Genomic DNA, 19,657 nt, shown 5'->3' on the forward strand with positions numbered 1-19,657 from the left:
GGACAACTCTGCGAGAGTCATGGCTGACCCAAGGCCATTCGAGCAGCTGCAAGTGGAGAAGTGGGGAATCAAACCCAGGTCTCCCAGATAAGAGTCCACACACTTAACTACCACACTAAAATAAAGTGCACAATTGTATCATCTCAAAACCATTGCCCCCACCCCCCTGGTCCGTGGAAAAATCACCTTCCATAAAACTGGTCCCTGGTGCCAAAAAGGTTAGGGACCACTGCTCGAAGCTGAAGAATAAAGTAGGAGTCAAGTTGCACCTTTAAGACCAACAAAGTTTTATTCAGAATGTAAGCTTTCGTGTGCTCCAGTGTGAGCTAGCTCAGAGTTTTTAACCTCCAGATCACACATTTTTTTTCTTAGCTCAGGAAAAATGGCCCCAGAGCAAACTAATTTATGATGTAGCTCTTCAGCCTGTACACCTTGGTGTTGGCTGTACGTAGGTTCTGGTTGGCACAGGATGCTAGACTGGATGGACCCCTGATCTGATCCAACAGGGTTCTTCTGATGTTCTTATTTAACTGGAAAGAGAAAGGCCAGCAAAGTTCATATGGTACCTCAAACTCAGGCAAGAAGCACAATTGTCTTTGAAGGCTGAGAACAGAAGGAAACAATTGGTAGTTTTCATACTAACAGTGTTCCCTCTAAGCTGAGTTAGTGTGAGCTAGCTCACAGATTTTTAGCCTCCAGCTCACACATTTTTGTCTTAGCTCAGGAAGGATGACCCCAGTGCACTTGAATTGATGCAGCAGCTCACAGCTTTAATGCCAGTAGCTCACAAAGTAGAATTTTTGCTCACAAGACTCTGCAGCTTAGAGGGAACATTGCTCGAAAACTCTGGGTTGGGGAATTCCTGGAGATTTTGGGGTGGATTCTGGGGAGGGTGGAGAAGAAGAGGAAGAAGACTGTAGATTTATACCCCATTCTTCTCTCTGAATTAGAGTCTCGGATTGGCTTACCATCTCCTATATCTTCTTCCCCCACAACAGACACCTTGTGAAGTAGGTGGGGCTGAGAGAGCTCTCCCAGAAGCTGCCCTTTCAAGGACAACTCTTGAGAGTGCTATGGCTGACCCAAGGCCATTCCAGCAGCTGCAAGTGGAGAGGTGGGGAATCAAACCCGTTTCTCCCAGATAAGAATCCCTGCACTTGACCCCTACACCAAACAGGCTCTTGGAGGGGAGGGGGATCTGTGGGGTATAAGGTATGTGTGTAAAGTGTCATCAAGCTGCAGCTGATTTATGGCGCCCCCTGGTGGGGTTTTCAAGGCAAGAGACGTTCAGAGGTGGTTTGCCATTGCCTGCCTCTGCAAAGCGGCCCTGGATGTTCTTGATGGTCTCCCTTCCAACTACTGACCAGGCCTGATCCTGCTGATCTTGGAGGGCTATACTCCCATAGAACCCACCCTCCAAAGCAGCCATTTTCTCCAGGGGAAGGGATCTCTGTAGCCCGGAAATCCATTGTAATCCCGGGAGATCTCCAGACCCCAACTGGAGGCTGGGAACCCTAACAGAAGCCCACTGACTGGTCTCTTGATAAAGTATAATACAACTGTGTGAATCCTTCATAAATACTGATTTAGGCTAAGCCACAGCCAGGCTTCCAGGAATTAGTTTTCGGAGAAGGTCGAAATGGAGAGTGGGGCAATTGGATTCCGGCTATAAGCTTTCGTGTGTGCGTCATGCATACTTCTGCATGTCTCACAAACAAACAGCCTTCTAGGCTTTCAAAGGGGCGCCTTGCCTCGCAATAAAATAAAGGGGTTAAGTTCGCCGACTCCCAGTTTTCCTAGAGCAGCTCCAGCTACTTTGGGACGAGCCCAGAGATCACTTCCTGCCCCGCCTACCGTGGGAAAGTAGGGTTTAAATTTCCCAGGCGCTGCCGCGGGATCGGGAGTAATTGTCTTCCCTTTTCAGGAAGGGGGAAATCAGGTGAGGATTTAATTTAATGGTGGGAAGGGCGGCTTTGTTCTTTTCTGCATGCCTTTCACAAGTATTGGGCAGGCAGCAATTGCACTGATGGGGTCTCACTCCATCCTTGCTATGCCGAGGAAGCTGTGCCTGTTGGATTTCTGCCTGTTGTGGCTTTGAAAAGTACCGATCAGACCACGCAGGCCAATAGCCTGTTTCCTTCAGCAGCCAATCAAATGTCCTCCTAGCAAAGCAAAATCCTCGCCCAGTGTAAGATATCAGATGTCAGGTTATTTATTATTATGGCACATAACCAATAAAACAATTTAAGAAGCCAATCCATTCAAATCCGATGTGCAAAGCATTTAGGCATGGTTGTTACAGTAGCATAAAAATATTCAAAACGGGGAGCTTTACACATTTTTAAAATATTTGGGGAAAAGATAAAAACGGTCAACTTCAAGGGTGTAAGATGTCTAATTCCAAGGTAGCTCATTCTCAGAAGCTAAGCAGAATTTGCCCTGGTGAATATTTGGAAGTGAAACCACCAAAGAAGCCCTCCCACATCCCCAGTGGCTCACCTCATGCCCAGATAGCACTTTCCACCAACAGGCTGGTGATGTGGAACTTATGGCCATAGGACATAAGTGAATTGTTTATTTAATTTATTTGTACCCTGCCTTTCTTCCCAGTAAGACCCAAAGTGGTTTACATCATTCTCTTCTTCTTCACTTTGTCCCCACACCACAACAACCCTCTGAGGTAGGTTAGGCTGAGAGAGTGTGACTGCCCACCTAGCAGAGTTGCCATGGAACAAGTGGGGATTTGAACCCAGGCCTTCTGGATACTACTCTGACACTTTTAACCACTACATTACACAATTATGTGTTGTGTCATCCATCAGACTATCAACAGAGCTTTGAGAGAGGAAGAAAAAAAATCTCTCTAGGTCTGCTTTCTGCTCCTTATGTGTCAATTTATAAACCTCTGTTGTGTTTTCCCTTAGTTGTCATTAAAAAAACAACCAAGAAGCCACAAAGTTTTTGCCTCTCTGCCCTCCTTTAATAATTTTCTTCATTTATTTCCCGCCTTTATCCCCAGTAGCGACCCAAACTGGCTTATATTTGTCTCCTGAGAGGGAGAAAACATTCTCTCTAGGTCCACTTTCTACACCTTAAGTGCAATTTTATAAATTTCTATTATTATGTTTTTTCTTAGTTGTCATTAAAAGCAACAGAGAAGGCACAAACTCTTCAGCTCTCTATTCTTTATTTATTTTCTTCATTTATATCTTGTCTTTATCCAAACTGGCTTATATTCATCTCCCGAGAGAGGGAGCAAAAATAATCTCTAGGTCTAGGGCCATTTTCTACACCCTATGTACAATTTTATAATCTTTTATGATGTTCTTTCTTTGTTGTCATCTGCTTCCTTCTTCCTCTCTCTTGCTTCTTTCTGCATAACAGCTTGCTTTGCCAGGCTTGCTCAATCACACAGGAGCTACAAAGCAAAACCTCAATTTTCTGTATTGACTGAGGCTCCTCCCTTGGGGTGGAAAGGCTCTCTCAAACGCACAGCAGAGCTACTGAGCCAAGCCTCTCTTCCTTTGGCTGAGGCTCCTCTCTCTCCTGTTCTCCTGGGAAGAAAGGAAAGAGTCAGAGCTTTCTTTGCCCAGTTCCCTGAATCCCATGGGAGAGATATGAATAAAGCACTTTTAAGACCAACAAGTGCTGATGTTTTAGACATGTTTTAAGTTTTTGGGAGGAGAAATCTTTAATTGTGTTTGTCTGTGTCCTTTATAAAGTTTATATCTCCGCTACCTAATCTTAAATAGGTACACACACGGCCCAGCCCAACATGGCCCAGCCCAACAAGGTCTCATTTATGTCAGATCCGGCCCTCATAACAAATGAGTTAAACAACCCTATTCTAGATCCTAGTCTGGCACTGTAACCACAATACAAAGCTGTCAGTCTTTTCCGTCCTTATGCCAAAACTCTGCCTTATGACTTGACTGCAAAGGGCTGCATGAGTTATTAATAACAAGCAATGGATAATTTAGACGGATATGGGCTGCTTGTATCCAGCTAGACAAATGTGTTGTTTACTTTATTGATCCTACAGAGATAAAGATAAGAAACTCAGAAGAGCTGGGTTAAGCCAATATTTATCATTTTTTAAAAAAACAACCCTTCCTATCCAGTACACAGCCAGTTTAAATAGTTCTCTGTCATAAAGTGCAATGATGGACTTAAAAGGTAATTAAATGCATCATTGGCGATTAGCCACAATTACTAAATGGAACCTCCATGTTCAGAGGCAAAATACCCTTTCGGTGCATCATGTGGGGTAAGCAATATGTGGAGGACTGTGGCTTTCATGACCTTATTTAATTGATTGAAATATTTCTCACCTATTTATATTTTGAATGTTTTCATGGTCGAAATGTTTTAATGCGGAAAAGTTTTAAAGTTTGCCACTTTGGAGACTGTGATATGAGTGGAAACTCAGCAAACAAAAGTGTTAAATTAATGATTAGTATTTGAAATTGGATAGTAGTCTGTCTCAAAATTCAGAGCCCTTTGACCTATGTAATCCCTTCTACTAATCACAAATATGTGTGGGTTTGTGATACTTTGCACATGTTCAGAGACCTTCTGGGCCTTATTAGCCACATTAAAGTCCAGATTGTTTCTAATTTTTGTTAGAAAAAAGCCATTTTCTGGTGATCATCATTGGGAACACTGATCTTCTCTTTCAGACCACTTGCATGCCTGGGTTCCGTGTGTCACCATAAAGAAATTGGTGGGATTATCTGATAATATCAGGTCCGGCCAGCTGTTGCCTGGAGAAGGAAATGGCCGCCGAGCAGCGTGATGTGCTGCCTTTAGGTCTCCAGATGGGAGCTGGGGTGCAGCCAGGGGTGAAAATGGAGACTCTAGACTCAGTGACCCTTGAAGGGGGAATTGGAAAAGGCCTTCATGCTGTGCACCCTGGGAACATTGGGCGATTCTGGGAAAGAAATGCACCAGACCCCGTAAAACGGGAGACTGCAAAGCCCTGGGAAGCCCAGCTGCAAGAATTCCTGAAGGCAATGGAGACCTCTCAGTCAGAGGGGAGGAATCCACACCAGCTGGGGCTGATAGTACGAGAGGCTCGGACCGTTCTGTCCCCTTTTGCTGAAACGTCTGACACCAGACAACGCTCGAGAGGACAGATCCTGACCCAAAAGCTTCTGGGTCTCAGCAGAGGAACCCAGATTGGGGACAACAGCCAAGAAGACTGTGGGAAAGTGAAAGAAGAAATCCTGGAGGATGACACCATCAGTGCAGAAGCACAATGCCAGCGCTTTCGGACATACCGCTACCAGGAGGCTGAAGGCCCACGAGAGGCTTGCGGGCGCCTCTGGGAACTTGGTCATCGGTGGCTGAAGCCAGAACGACACACAAAAGAGAGAATCTTGGAGCTAGTGATTCTGGAGCAATTCTTGACCGTCCTGCCCTTGAAAATGCAGAAGACTGTTAGGAAAGGCGGGCCGGAGACCTGTGCCCAAGCGGTGGCTCTGGCCGAGGATTTCCTGCGGAGATGTCCGCCTGAAGAGAGGCAGGAAGAGCAGGTGAGAATGTCTCATCCTTTCAGTCATGAGGGGCTCAGAGACAGGCCCGTATACTCGAATGAGAGGGGTGGAATCATAATGGGGGGCACACCACTTCAAGCTGCATTATTTTTGAATGTTTCCCCCATGTTTTGATATCATCCCGCAGCTCGAAAGGTAGCTTGTAGCCTAGTCCATATCTTCATGAGCTAGTTTTCTGTTAAGTGGGGAGCTTTTCTCCCTACGCAGGGTTTATTTAGTTTTGCTATCTAATATCTTTTTTGAACCTGATCTGTCTCCTTGGACATCAGTGCAGAATATGTCCTCCTCGCTTCCTCCATTGTCTCCTCACAGAGGTGTGTGAGGCTGAGAGCGATAGGCCCAAAACGATTCCAGTCAGATGTCCTGTTCAAGGAGTCTACCTCCACCGCATCCCCAGCTCTTTGTGCTGCATGTGTCAGTTGAGCCTCTAGTGTATATATAGGATTTGATCTGCCTCCTTTGGCCCACTGAAGAGGAAACACAGGCCTTTTCAATAAAGTTTGTGGGGCATACTTCTATCTAGGGCACTGATATTCTTGGTACTTGGGGGGCAACAGTGGGGTGGCTTCTGATGTTCTGGCTCCTCTGGTGGCATCTCGGGGTTTTTGGCCACTGTGTGACACAGAGTTGGACTGGATGGGCCATTGGTTTGATCCAACATGGCTTCTCTTATGTTCTTAACTCAAATCCACTATCTGACAGAATGTATCAGAATCATGCAGATGTGTGTCTTTGCTGTGCTGTGGAGGTCACCTTCCCCTCTTTTTCAGGTGTCGAGGCCATTCAAGGATGGGGTGGCTGGTGTTCCTGAGGTGGAAGGGGCCCCTTCAAACCCCTGGCAGTGTCCGCTCTTCAGAGAAATAAAAAAGGAAGGTGACAGAGACACCACCTCTCTGGGTAAATGTTCTCTTGTTCTAACCATCTCAGCGGTGTTGTTTTTATTGTAACAGGTTACTTGCAACAACGGTTGGTGTTGTACAGAACAAAGTCTTTGACTGAGAGCTGGCAGGGCCTAACAGCCCACTGACCTATGAATTTGAAAGTCCCGCATTCAAATCTTGCCACTGTGGTGGATCCAGCTGTCCTCTAACTTGTGTTAGAGGCTCTCAAACTTGGGGGCAGGAGTGGTTTCGCCCACCTCCAGTCTGCCTTATGAGGTAAAGGGCACTTAATGGAAGGAAGCCTTCAAACCTGAGGAGATGAAAAGGTTGGGGAATGAATAAATAAGTTAATAAATGCCATTTGCTGAGTGGAGTGGTAAGATAGTAGTTTTCCCAGCATCCTTCAGCTGGCAGATTGCTCTCAACCGCATGGGGTGAATCCAGTCTCCTCCCCCACCCCCAACTGCTTTGTAATAATAAGTTTTTATTTTATTTATTTGTGAGGAGAACCGTACTATGGTACCCTACATGATTGTTGTAATAGTTACTGCATGGCAGCAGAACTTGAAACGTTCGAAACACTTAAGATCAGCGGCAAAGGTTCAACTATATAACTAGTTTGACCTGTCAGTTTAACCCAACACCCCTCCTCGTGTTGCCACTATCATGTTACAGGGTTGAAAGTTTGCTTTCTCTTGGGGGATTTTGTGCCCTGGCATACCCAAGTACTAGCCCACACTGCTTAGCTTCTTAGATCTGTAAAGATTGAGCTAGCCTGGGCCATCCAAGTTAGGGCAATGTTAAACAGAACCTCTCTATTGAGAGGCAGTCTACCTCTTAATTCCAGTTGCTGGAGTACAGCTGGCAAGAGGATGTTGCCGAAATTTTGAGAATCATCTCGTTTGAAGAACACAATGCTGGGAATCTGTTTAATCATGCACACCACCACCTTTCACAGTTCACAGTGCCTTATCACCAGTCAAAGTGACTGATTTCTGAAGAAATGTGAACACACACATGAGAACTTATCCCCAGATTTAAACCTTGTTGGTCTTGTAGGTGCCACTGGACTCAAACTTTGTTCAACACCCTAAACCGGGCTTTTTTTTTTTGAGCAGGAACGTACAGGAACGCAGTTCTGGCTGGCTTGGTGCCAGGGGGTGTGACCTAATATGCAAATGAGGTACTGAAGAGCTTTTTCTACAAAAAGCCACATGTGAAACAGTGATGATGTCGGGATGTGTGGCCTAATATGCAAATGAGTTCCCACTGAGTTTTTTCCTACAACAAAAGCCCTGACCTAAACTAATTGGTAATATAAGCCTCAAGCTCAGATTTTTTTTTTTTAAAGCAGGCTCAAAAACACAGTCTAAAATACGATGTTGTGCTACAAACAGCTGTCATAACTTCTTTGGAGGTTTTTAAACAGAGGCTAGGTGGCCATCTGACAGCAATACTGATTCTGTGAACTTGGCAGATCATGAGAAGGAGGGCAGGAAGGGTTGCACAGGCGCTTTGTTCTTATGGCCCTTTCTTGCATGCCCAGGGGAAATGCTGATCGCCACTTTGGAGGAAGCAATTTTTCTCCAGGCCATTTTGGCCAGGGGCCCTGAAGGTTGAGGCTGGGTGAGTGGGCGTCAACATGGCAGATGCGGTTCAATGTGGCCAAGTGCAAAGTAATGCACATTGGGGCCAAGAATCCCAGCTGCAAATACAAGTTGATGGGGTGTGAACTGGCAGAGACTGACCAAGAGAGAGATCTTGGGGTCGTGGTGGATAACTCACTGAAAATGTCAAGACAGTGTGCGTTTGCAATAAAAAAGGCCGACGCCATTCTGGGAATTATTAGGAAGGGAATTGAAAACAAATCAGCCAGTATCATAATGCCCCTGTATAAATTGATGGTGCGTTCTCATTTGGAGTACTGTGTGCAGTTCTGGTCGCCGCACCTCAAAAAGGATATTATAGCATTGGAGAAAGTCCAGAAAAGGGCAACTAGAATGATTAAAGGGCTGGAACACTTTCCCTATGAAGAAAGGTGGAAACGCTTGGGGCTCTTTAGCTTGGAGAAACGTCGACTGCGGGGTGACATGATAGAGGTTTACAAGATTATGCATGGGATGGAGAAAGTAGAGAAAGAAGTACTTTTCTCCCTTTCTCACAATACAAGAACTTGTGGGCATTCGATGAAATTGCTGAGCAGACAGGTTAAAACGGATAAAAGGAAGTACTTCTTCACCCAAAGGGTAATTAACATGTGGAATTCACTGCCACAGGAGGTGGTGGTGGCCACAAGCATGGACAAGAGGGGTTTAGATAAAAATATGGAGCAGAGGTCCTTCAGTGGCTATTAGCCACAGTGTGTGTGTCTATATATATATATAATTTTTGGGGGGGCACTGTGTGACAGAGTGTTGTACTAGATGGGCCATTGGCCTGATCCAACATGGCTTCTCTTATGTTCTTAAGGGTTTTTTTGCTATTTTCTGGGCATGAAGCAGGGGTCACTGGGTATGTGTGGGGGGCAGGTATTTGTGAATTTCCAGCATTGTGCAGGGGGTTGTACTAGATGACCCTGGAGGTTGCTTCCAACCCTATATGGCCTGGGACCTGCCTACCTGAAGGACCGTCTCTCCCCACATGTTCCCCAGAGAGCACTGAGGTCAGGAACACAAAATCTCCTTACTATCCCCGGGCCAAAAGAAGCCCGTCTGAAAGCCACCAGGGAAAGGGCTTTCTCCGTTATGGCCCCCGTATGGTGGAATCAGCTGCCGGAGGAGGTGAGGGCCCTGCGGGACTTGGCGCAGTTCCGCAGGGCCTGCAAGACGACCCTCTTCCGGCTAGCCTATACCTAGCCTATATTTAGCTAGGATGATAACTTGAGGTAACTGGCCAGCCATCTGTTTACAGGAAACTGAATTACTCTGTTTTTAATGTTTTTAACTGTTTAAATATTTAATTGTTTTATACTTGAAATTGTTTAAATTTTATGTTTGATTAACTGTTGGAAGCCGCCCTGAGCCATTCGTGGGAAGGGCGGGATATAAATCCCAAATAAATAAATAAATAAATATGATTCTGTGATTAGACGAAGTGTAAAACAGGAGATTTTTGGTAAGCTTCTAGCTGTGTGATGAAAGAGGGATGTTTCATATAACTTCTGGCAGTCCATTCCAAAGAATATTGGCAGAGCAAACAAGGTGTATGCTGTAGAAGCCTGCTGAACTGAATGTAGCATGGTGTAGGAGTTAAGAATGGGGGACTCGGTTCAGTTCAGTTTATTATTACAGTCATTGACCAGAACATTTTAGTCATCTAGAACAACCTTAAAAATACCTTATAAAAAGTCTCGCAAAGAATCTGCATGTTAAAATTTGATGACTTGAGGGTTATAACGGTAAAAAAAGAATTTAAAAGATTATTATTTAACCCTTTAAACCATTTTTAAAAGTCACTTTAAAATTTGTTAAAAGATTTACAGTTTGGCCTATTTGTCTCGCTTTTTGCATTCTTTATAAACCTGGGAACAGAACCTAGCCACCTGTCTTGTTGTTTGGTGGTTCCTATCTGACAAAAGATAATCTAATTTGAGTCTGTTTGATCTGCCAGGGAACCTTTCCAACAGCGGGCTAATAATTTCCCTTCAGCTCGCCGTATGAAAAGAACAATTAAAAAATACATGCTCCAGATAATCTATTCCAGGCTGGGAACAGGAACAGAGCCTATGTGCATAAGGAGTCCCTTTATACTCCCCTCTACTACCATAGATGGCAGGGACATGCTCCTAGCTAAAGTAAAGGCCCTTCTAGAGTTGTGAAAATGGGGGACTCTAATCTGGAGTCTTGGGCTTGATTCTTCACTCCTCCTCCACATGAATCCTGCTGGGTGACCTTGGGCCAGTCCCTGTTCTCTCCAAACTCTCTCGGCCTCACTTACCTCACATGGTGCCTGTTGTGGGAAGAGGAAGGGAAAGGCAATTGTAAGCCACTTTGAGACTCTTTAAGGCAGAGAAAAACAGGGTAGAAAACCTAGTCTTCAACTTGATGGACCTTTGGCTTGATCCAGTAGTCTTTTTTCTTTTGCTAAAATTCCGATTACGGTTCTGTGTTTTATTCCAGTGGGAGATGGGCAGGCGCAGAATCAACCCCCAAATCTGCAGAAACTGGAACCACGGTGGGTGTTTTCAAGACGAGCCGGACAAAGCATTCCCTGGTCCGATCGAGGAGACATTTCTGCAAACCGAGAGGAAACGTACCCCGAGAAGGAGGGGGACAAGTTCATTAATTCTCAGGGCAGGTACGTGGAACTCGACGGCAATGTGGTCCAGCTAACGATCCCTCTGGGAGAGGGGCAGAAGATGGGGAACGAGAGGGAGAAGGCGTGCGCTCACTGCGGGAAGGACTTCCAGCTGAAATGCAACCTTCAAGCCCACGAGAGGACCCACACGGGAGAGAAACCATACAAGTGCTCTGTTTGCGGGAAGGGTTTCAGCACGAGAGCCTATCTGGTCACTCACGAGAGGATCCACACGGGGGAGAAGCCCTACCAGTGCTCTGACTGCGGGAAGAGCTTCTGTGACAACTCCAACCTGATTGTGCACAAGAGGACTCACACGGGGGAGAGGCCGTACAAATGCACTGACTGTGGGAAAAGCTTCCGGGAACGGCCGGTCCTCATCAGGCACCAGAGGATCCACACGGGCGAGAAGCCATACAAGTGCAGGGACTGCGGGAAGAGCTTTAGCCAGAGCTCAGGCCTCCTGGTGCACGAGAGGACTCACACGCGAGAGAAACCATACACGTGCACCGACTGCGGGAAGAGCTTCGGGGGCAATTCGAACCTGCGGGTGCACATGAGAATCCACACGGGAGAGAAGCCCTACAAATGCTTGGACTGCGGGAAGATCTTCAGAGACCGGTCACTTCTGCTTCGGCACCAGACCACCCACCAAGAAGGAAAGAGCTAAACACAGATTGTGGCGTTGTCCAGATGGGTAGGGTCCTTCGGCACTACTTAGAAACCTGAGAACACCTGGAAATGGGAACTTCAACCCCTTGGATGGTTGAGACCCCACCCAGATGACCAGTCGGATAAAAAAAAAGGACAAATTATTGCATGTACAAATTTGCTTGCTCCTTCCTGATTCCAGTGGCATTTGGAGTGGGTGGGTAGGGATGCGTCTAGTACCATCCAAGGAATGTGTTTATTTATGCTTGCACAATGTAGGCGGTAGGATATAAACCTTTAGTCCATATATATATATATATATATATTACCATGGGGGAGAAGTTGGGTTGAGTTCAGATTTGCTTAGTCTTTAGCGATTCTGCATATGGAGAGTTGATCTCAACATTTGCTCTAGATAATTATGGAGAGCTCCTAGCTCAGCGGTTCGATTTTTGTCCTCTCCCATCAGGAGGGATCTCAGGGTGCAGTGCTGTGACAGTGATCTTTACCTGACACCCTTGGGAAAGGGTCAAAAAGGTTGGGGACCCCTAGAATAGATAAAATTGGGCAGAGTGTATCAGAAGAAGATATTGGATTTATATCCTGCCCTACACTCTGAATCTCAGAGTCTCAGAGCAGCTCACAATCTCCTTTACCTCCCCCCCACCCCACAACAGACACCCTGTGAGGTAGATGGGCTCAGAGAGCTCTTACAGCAGCTGCCATTTCAAGGACAACTCCTATGAGAGCTATGGCTAATTCAAGGCCATTCCAGCAGGTGGAAGTGGAGGAGTGGGGAATCAAACCCAGTTCTCCCAGATAAGAGTCCGCACACTTAACCACTACACCAAATTGGCTCTCTGACTGGCAGTTTGACTCAATAGAAAGGTAATGCCATAGGTCCTATAAGGCTACTGTGTTCTGAGCAGGGGCTGAGGCCTATCCTTACGAATCTCTAATTAACAGTTTGAGGCCTATCCTTGGGAATCTCTAATTAACAGTTTGAGGCCTATCTTTAGGAATCTCTAATTAACAGTTTGAGGCCTATCCTTGGGAATCTAATTAACTAGGGCTGGGAAAGACCTGACACTGCCTTAGAGAGCAGCTGATGGAATACAGTTTGGTGTAGTGGTTAAGTGCATAGACCCTTATCTGGGAGAACCAGGTTTGACTCCCCACACCTCCACTTGCAGCTGCTGGAATGGCCTTGGGTCAGCCATAGCTCTCACAGGAGTTGTCCTTGAAAAGGCAGCTTCTGGGAGAGCTCTCTCAGCCCCACCCACTTCACAGGGTGTCTATTGTGGGGGAAGAAGATAAAGAAGATTGTAAGCCACTCTGAGACTGATTCAGAGAGAAGGGCAGGGTATAAATCTATGGTCGTCTTCTTCACGAAAGCTCCTCACCTGCCACCAATTTTGGTTAGTCTTTAAGGTGCTTCTGGACTCTTGCTCTTTTCTACTGCTACATGCAGACTAATACGGCTACCCATCTTGACCTGTGAGGTAGATTAGGCTGAGAGATGGTAGCCAGCCCCAAGTCAGCTTTGGAGATGAGGGCCTAACTACACAGTATGATGATGCTTAGATTCTCAGAGGCATGAAGAAGAAGAAGAAGAAGAAGAAGAAGAAGAAGAAGAAGAAGAAGAAGAAGAAGAAGAAGAAGAAGAAGAAGAAGAAGAAGAAGAAGAAGAAGAAGAAGAAGAAGAAGAAGAAGAAGAAGAAGAAGAAGAAGAAGAAGAAGAAGAAGAAGAAGGAAGAAGATGATGATGATATTGGATTTATATCCTGCCCTCCACTCCATAGAGTCTCAGAGCGGCTCACAATCTCCTTTACCTTCCTCCCCCACAACAGACACCCTGTGAGGTGGGTGGGGCTGGAGAGGGCTCTCATAGCAGCTGCCCTTTCAAGGACAACCTCTGCCAGAGCTATGGCGGACCCAAGGCCATGCTAGCAGGTGCAAGTGGAGGAGTGGGGAATCAAACCCGGATCTCCCAGATAAGAGTCCGCACACTTAACCACTACACCAAACTGGCTCATTGGGGTCAGGAATTTAGAGGGAGGGGCTTGGTCCTCCCCTGGGATCATTTCCCCAAACCGCAGCTGCTGTTTGCCCCATTGTAGAAATGAGTCTCCGTTTGAGTCAGCCCCCAACACTGGAGAAGCCTAAGTTCTAGCTGGTTTAGTTATAGAGTTTTGCCAAATACCAGAGGGTATCCTGGCAACATCCGGCACATGGAATTGATGTGAGCGTGTTGGGATGCTGCCCTTATTTCTTGCCATCCCCTCCACAACCAATGGGGGGCCCCAGTGCCCACTGGTAGTAGTGGATACCTTGCCCCAATTAGGGGAACAACCCAAACAAACAGCGGAACTACGGTCTAGATTGAGAAAAACACTGCTACAAAAACCGTATACTCAAAGTATACACTCAGTTGAATTCCACTTATTTTTCACTTGTGTTATTTACATTCCACAGCTCTATTTAACACAACTCAAACATAAAATGATTTATACCACATGAGAAAACAAAATCTTTGGCATCCACATTAGCACTGCACTTCCTGGCCGCTGTTAGATGAACGCTGACTCAGAAGTAGACACATTTCAGACATGGCTTGAATGATGGAAGTGGCAGCTCCTGAAGCCAAAAATCTTTGACCACCAGTAGATAAACAGGACAATGCTCATAACCTTGCAGACTTCATTGGCTGAACAAAGAGGGTTAGCTACATGATTTCCTGGATACAATCATGTTTCGATGAATAACCAGTCCTTCTTCTGGCCACCCGACTTACTACGGACCCCGTGCTCACCATTATTCACTACAGAAATCACTCCACATACTTCCCAAGGCACCAGTTGTTTGAGTTGGGTCAAATGGAGTTGTGGAATGTAAATAATGCAAGTGATAAATAAGTGGAATTCAACTGAGTGTCTAATTTGAGTATACGGTTTTTGTAACAGTATTTTTCCCAATTAGGGGAATGGCAACTGGGGACTACCAGTGCACATTCAGTTGACAGAACCAAGACAGTCGTGTAGCTAGGCCCTTCAGTGGGAATTTGAATCTGGATCCCTGATTCTAATCCGAGCCCCAGGCTAGTATATCACACAATACTCCAAGGGAAGAATGGCTGCAACAGCATAATATATCCAAGGAGATGTGTGTACACTTACAGGATTATAGAATTTTTTTGTTCTAGGTGGCTTAATGCCCGTATTAGGTGTCCTTGGGGATTTCCCCTCCTTTTTGTTGTTTAGAAAAATGTATTTATGGATATGCAAGACATACTGCACACAAATAAAACTTTTGTTTAAAGAAAACAAGTTAAGTTTTGATCTTTTAAAAATTATTGCACGGATCTAGGGTTGCCAATCCCCAGGTGGGGGCAGGGGATCCCCTGGTTTGGAGGCCCTCCCCCTGCTTCAGGGTCGTCAGAAAGCGGGGGGAGGGGAGGAAAATGTCTGCTGGGAACTCTATTATTCCCTATGGAGATTTATTCCCATAGAAAATCATGGAGAATTGATCCACGGGTATCTGGGGCTCTGGGGGGGGCTGTGTTGTGGGGTAGAGGCACCAGATTTTCAGTATAGGATCTAGTGCCTCTCCCCAAAATACCCCCCAAGTTTCAAAACGATTGGACCAGGGGGTCCAATTCTATGAGCCCCCAAAGAAGGTGCCCCTATCCTTCATTATTTCCTATTGAAGGAAGGAATTGAAAAGGTGTGCCGTCCCTTCAAATGTGATGGCCAGAACTCCCTTTGGAGTTCAATTACGCTTGTCACAGCCTTGATCTTGGCTCCACCCCTAATGTCTCCTGGCTCCACCCCCAAAGTCTCCTGGCTCCACCCCAAAGACCCCAGATATTTCTTGAATTGGACTTGGCAACCCTACACGGATCTGACTATGCTGACTTATAGAACAGCGAGGGCTGCTCTGTTCCTCCCTCCCTTTCTTCCTTCCTTCACAAAGTAAAAAAGAAATTAAGTATTTTTGAAAAATCTCATGAGTGCCCCCCTAAAACTTTTCAAGGCCCTAGTTGGCCCTGGTTTGCTGCCCTATTGAGCTGTGTTCAACTACTGAGTTTGTTATTACTAAGACAGATAATAGATCAGAGCCAGTGTTCCCTCTAAGCTGAGTTAGCGTGAGCTAGCTCACAGATTTTTAGCCTCCGGCTCACACATTTTCCTCCCAGCTCAGGAAGGGTAACCCCAGAGCACACTCATTTATGCAGCAGCTCACAACTTTAATGCCAGCAGCTCACAAAGCAGAATTTTTGCTCACAAGACTCTGCAGCTTAGAGGGAACACTGATCAGAGCCACAGCCATGGTGGCTAACCGTACACCATTCTCCCTTTGGACTAGAGCATGAGTGGCCAAACTTGCTTAATGTAAGAACCAAATAGAATGAATGTCAGATGTTTGAGAGCCACAAGACATGAACGTCAGATGTTTAAGAGCTGTGTTGACGGGGAGGGAGGGGGAAAGAAATCAACATCAACTTTGCATGCATTCTCCAAGCCTCCAGCTGGCTTGGCTTGGAGAAGTGATTTAAAGAGAGAAATGCCTTCTTTAAGACATTGAGGGGCTTTGAGAGCCACATGACATGTGTAAAAGCCACATGTGGCTCCCGAGCCTCAGTTTGGCCACCCCTGCTTTGGGGCCTGAGCTCTGTGGCATTGCACCCCACTGATGTCCTTGTCCTCCCCAGCAGGCTCCATCCCCAAAATCTCCAGGCATTTCCTAACCTGGATCTGGCAACCCTACCCCCCCCCCCCCATCCTCCGCCACCAATGGCTGGTGGGAACCTGACAACCCCATCTTCCCTAGCAAAGGAAATAGCAATTTTGCCCTAGGGCTGCCAAGTCCAATTCAAGAAATATCTGGGGACTTTGGGGGTGGAGCCAGGAGACATTGGGAGTGAAGCCAGGAGCAAGGTTGTGACAAGCATCATTGAGCTCCAAAGGGAGTTCAGGCCATCACATTTAAAGGGACCACACACCTTTTAAATGCCTTCCCTCCATTGGCTATAATGAAGGATAGGGGCACCTTCTTTTGGGGCTCATAGAATTAGACCCCCTGGTCCAATCTTTTTGAAACTTGGGAGGTGTTTTGAAGAGAGGCACTAGATGCTATCCTGAAAATTTGGTGCCTCTACCTCAAATAAAAGCCCCCCCCCCTCAGAGCCCTAGATACCCGCAGAGCAATTCTTCAGCTACCTATTCTTCAGCTATCCATTATTCCCTATGGAATCGTTCTCCATAGGGAATAATGGAGTACCCAGCACCAGCAGACACTTTCCTCCCCCGCTTTCTGATGACCCTGAAGCGGGGGGGGGAGAGCCTCCAAACCGGGGGATCCCCTGCCCCCACCTGGGGATTGGCAACGCTATTTCGCCCCCAGGTCCTTTGCAGGAATACCGATCGGTGCGGCAAGGGTTAAACCCAGCGAGTCGCAGTTGAGCTGCCTAGACCGGAGGGCATCGCATCGGAGTCACTTCCTGCCTCACCTCTAGTGGGAAAGTTGCCTTTGAATTTCCGAGAAGCGAGGCCGGGCGGTTTCGGTGGGTGAGTGGGGGGCAGGAAAGACAAGGGAGCCGGGAACCGGGGGAGGGGGGTGTTGGGGGCATCCACACGTTACGTGACTCCAGCAGCTGCTGCTGCTGCTCTTAGCGGTCTCGCGAGAATGAGGCGAGCCCTTGCTTGAACCTCCATGTTCAGACGCAGTGGGCGCTTCAGTGGCAGCCTGTCGGAGGCATGAGAACGTAAGAGAAGCCATGTTGGATCAGGCCGATGGCACATCCAGTCCAGCACTCTGTGACACACAGGGGCCAAAAACCCCCCAACTGCCATCAGGAGGTCTCTTCTCAGATCCATATTAACATCACTGGTCAGACCTTTGATTGGGCAGATGGGCCCCTGCCCTCTCCATTCTGGGCCATAAAAAATTGATAGTTTATCGTTCTTTGTTTATGGTAAGATTTGCCAAGTATTGGTTTTTGGTTTCTAGTAAAATTGGTAGTTTGTGGTACCAGGTGTTGCCTGGTGACATCCTCTTTTGGACAAAGAGACGTGGAAGGATGCTGGACTTCTCCCAAGGCTAACCTATGTAGCTATAAGAACATAAGCGAAGCCATGTTGGATCAGGCCAATGGCCCATCCAGTCCAACACTCTGTGTCACACAGTGGCCAAAAAACCCCAGGTGCCATCAGGCCGTCCACCAGTGGGGCTAGAAGTACTCCCACTGTTGCCCCCCCTCCAAGCACCAAGAATACAGTGCATCCCTGCCCCAGACAGAGAGTTCCAACAATACACTGTGACTAAGAGCCACTGATGGACCTCTGCTCCATATGCTTATCCAATCCCCTCTTGAAGCCATCTATGCTTGTAGCTGCCACCACTTCCTATGGTGGCTGCTCCCAGGCTGTGGAAGCAGCAAACAAGTGGCAACACGGTACAGAGCAGAGTGAAGCAAGCAACAAGCAACTGTGTATGCAAACAATTAAAAAAAAAAGAAAACTACTATACACACAGCACATACAGTTTCTATTTTATATCAGTGTTATAAAAACCAAAATCCACAAGCTTGTGCCTAACGGAAAATGCAGGAAGAAATTTTGTGTGACGTCAATTGGTTACAGAACAGATCGGCTCTAGAAGAAGCATCTGAATGCGCAATATGGTCCTTAGTTGACTGGCACGTAAAGGAAAAACCTCTGCCTTTTGAGCAGGATTTCACAAGGGAATTGGATTCCATGCAGAAATCACTGAAAGACTTCAGTGGCTTTTTTTTCCTGCTTGGACTTCTATTGCAAGAACTAATATAAAATAGAAACTGAATATATATACAAGTCCGAACAGGAGAAAAAAGCTATTGAAGTCTTTCAGTGATTTCTGCATGGAATACAATTGCAAGATATACTGTATATATTCAGTTTCCGTTTTATATTAGTTCTTGCAATACAAGTTCAAAAACAAATATATATATATATATATATATATATATATATATATATATATATATATATATATATATATATATATATATATATATATATATATATATATTCGTTTTAATATTTTTTTTTTGTTTGTATACACAGTTGCTTGTTGCTTGCTTTTAGGCTGTGGAAGACAGCTGGGGTGGTGGGAGCTGGGAAAAGGATACCAGTCTAGGGGGACCTGATGTAGTGGGGATCTTAAGATTCCTAGATAGCCTCAAAAGGGACTATTAGGGCTGCTGCACAACTGCGGGTTGGGAAATTCCTGGGGGTGGAGCCTAGAGAGGAAATATTGCCATAGAATGCCTCCTTAAGAACATAAAAAAAGCCATGTTGAATCAGGCCAATGACCCATCCAGTCTAACACTCTGTCACACAGTAGCCAAAACCCCAGGTGCCATCAGGAGGTCCACCAGTAGGGCCAGGACACTAGAAGCCCTCCCACTGTTGCCCCCCTCAAGCACCAAGAATACAGAGCATCCATCAGATGTGAATTAATTAAACATTTCAGTTCATGGAGTTAATATTATGTATCAACTGTATATTCCTTTTGAGTATTCACAGTGCTTCACACAGTCTTAAGCAGTCCTCCACAAACATAATTAATATCATTAACTGTTTCTGCTGCCTGGTGCTTTCTAAAGATGCCACCCTGCCAGCAGTCCTTGCTTCTTTGCTTTTGCTGTGGAATTCACTGCTGCAGGAAGGTAGCTACAAGCCTAGAAAGCTTCAAGAGGGGATTGGATTAACAGATAGAGCAGAGGTCCGTGAATGCCTCTTAAAGGTAAAGGTAGTCCCCTGTGCAAGCACTAGTCATTTCCGACTCTGGGGTGACGTTGCTTTCACAACGTTTTCACAGCAGACTTTTTACGGGGTGGTTTGCCATTGCCTTCCCCAGTCATCTACACTTTCCCCCAAGCTAGCTGGGGACTCATTTTACCAACCTTGGAAGGATGGAAGGCTGAGCCTGGAGCCGGCCACCTGAACTAGCTTTCACTGGATCGAACTCAGGTCGTGAGCAGAGGGCTCCAACTCCAGTACTGTAGCTTTACCACTCTGTGCCACGATGCCTCTTAGCCACAAGGTATAGGTGGAACGCTCTGTCTCGGGCCCTTGATGCTCTGTATTCTTGGTGCTTGAGGGGCAATGGGGGGCGGGCTTCTGGAATTCTGGGCCCCTGCTGGTGGAACCTCCTGATGGCCCCTGGGTTTTGGCCACTGTGTGACACAGAGCTTTGGACAGGATGGGCTCATTGGCCTGATCCAGCATAGCT

General features: G+C 46.3%; 1 protein-coding gene across 1 annotated transcript; it reads left to right on the top strand.

Annotated features, from left to right (window-relative positions):
- The first annotated feature begins 1,899 nt into the window (after positions 1 to 1,899).
- On the top strand, positions 1,900 to 11,697 carry LOC132571186 (zinc finger and SCAN domain-containing protein 31-like). Its single transcript, XM_060237881.1, has 4 exons — positions 1,900 to 1,939; positions 4,680 to 5,534; positions 6,326 to 6,452; positions 10,555 to 11,697. Exons 2-4 carry the CDS (start codon positions 4,776 to 4,778, stop codon positions 11,400 to 11,402), a joined length of 1,734 nt encoding a protein of 577 aa, XP_060093864.1. The 5' UTR covers positions 1,900 to 1,939; positions 4,680 to 4,775; the 3' UTR covers positions 11,403 to 11,697.
- The last annotated feature ends 7,960 nt before the right edge of the window (positions 11,698 to 19,657 follow it).

The sequence above is a fragment of the Heteronotia binoei genome, chromosome 5, assembly GCF_032191835.1.
Source record: "Heteronotia binoei isolate CCM8104 ecotype False Entrance Well chromosome 5, APGP_CSIRO_Hbin_v1, whole genome shotgun sequence".
In the NCBI taxonomy this organism is placed as follows: Eukaryota; Metazoa; Chordata; class Lepidosauria; order Squamata; family Gekkonidae; genus Heteronotia; species Heteronotia binoei.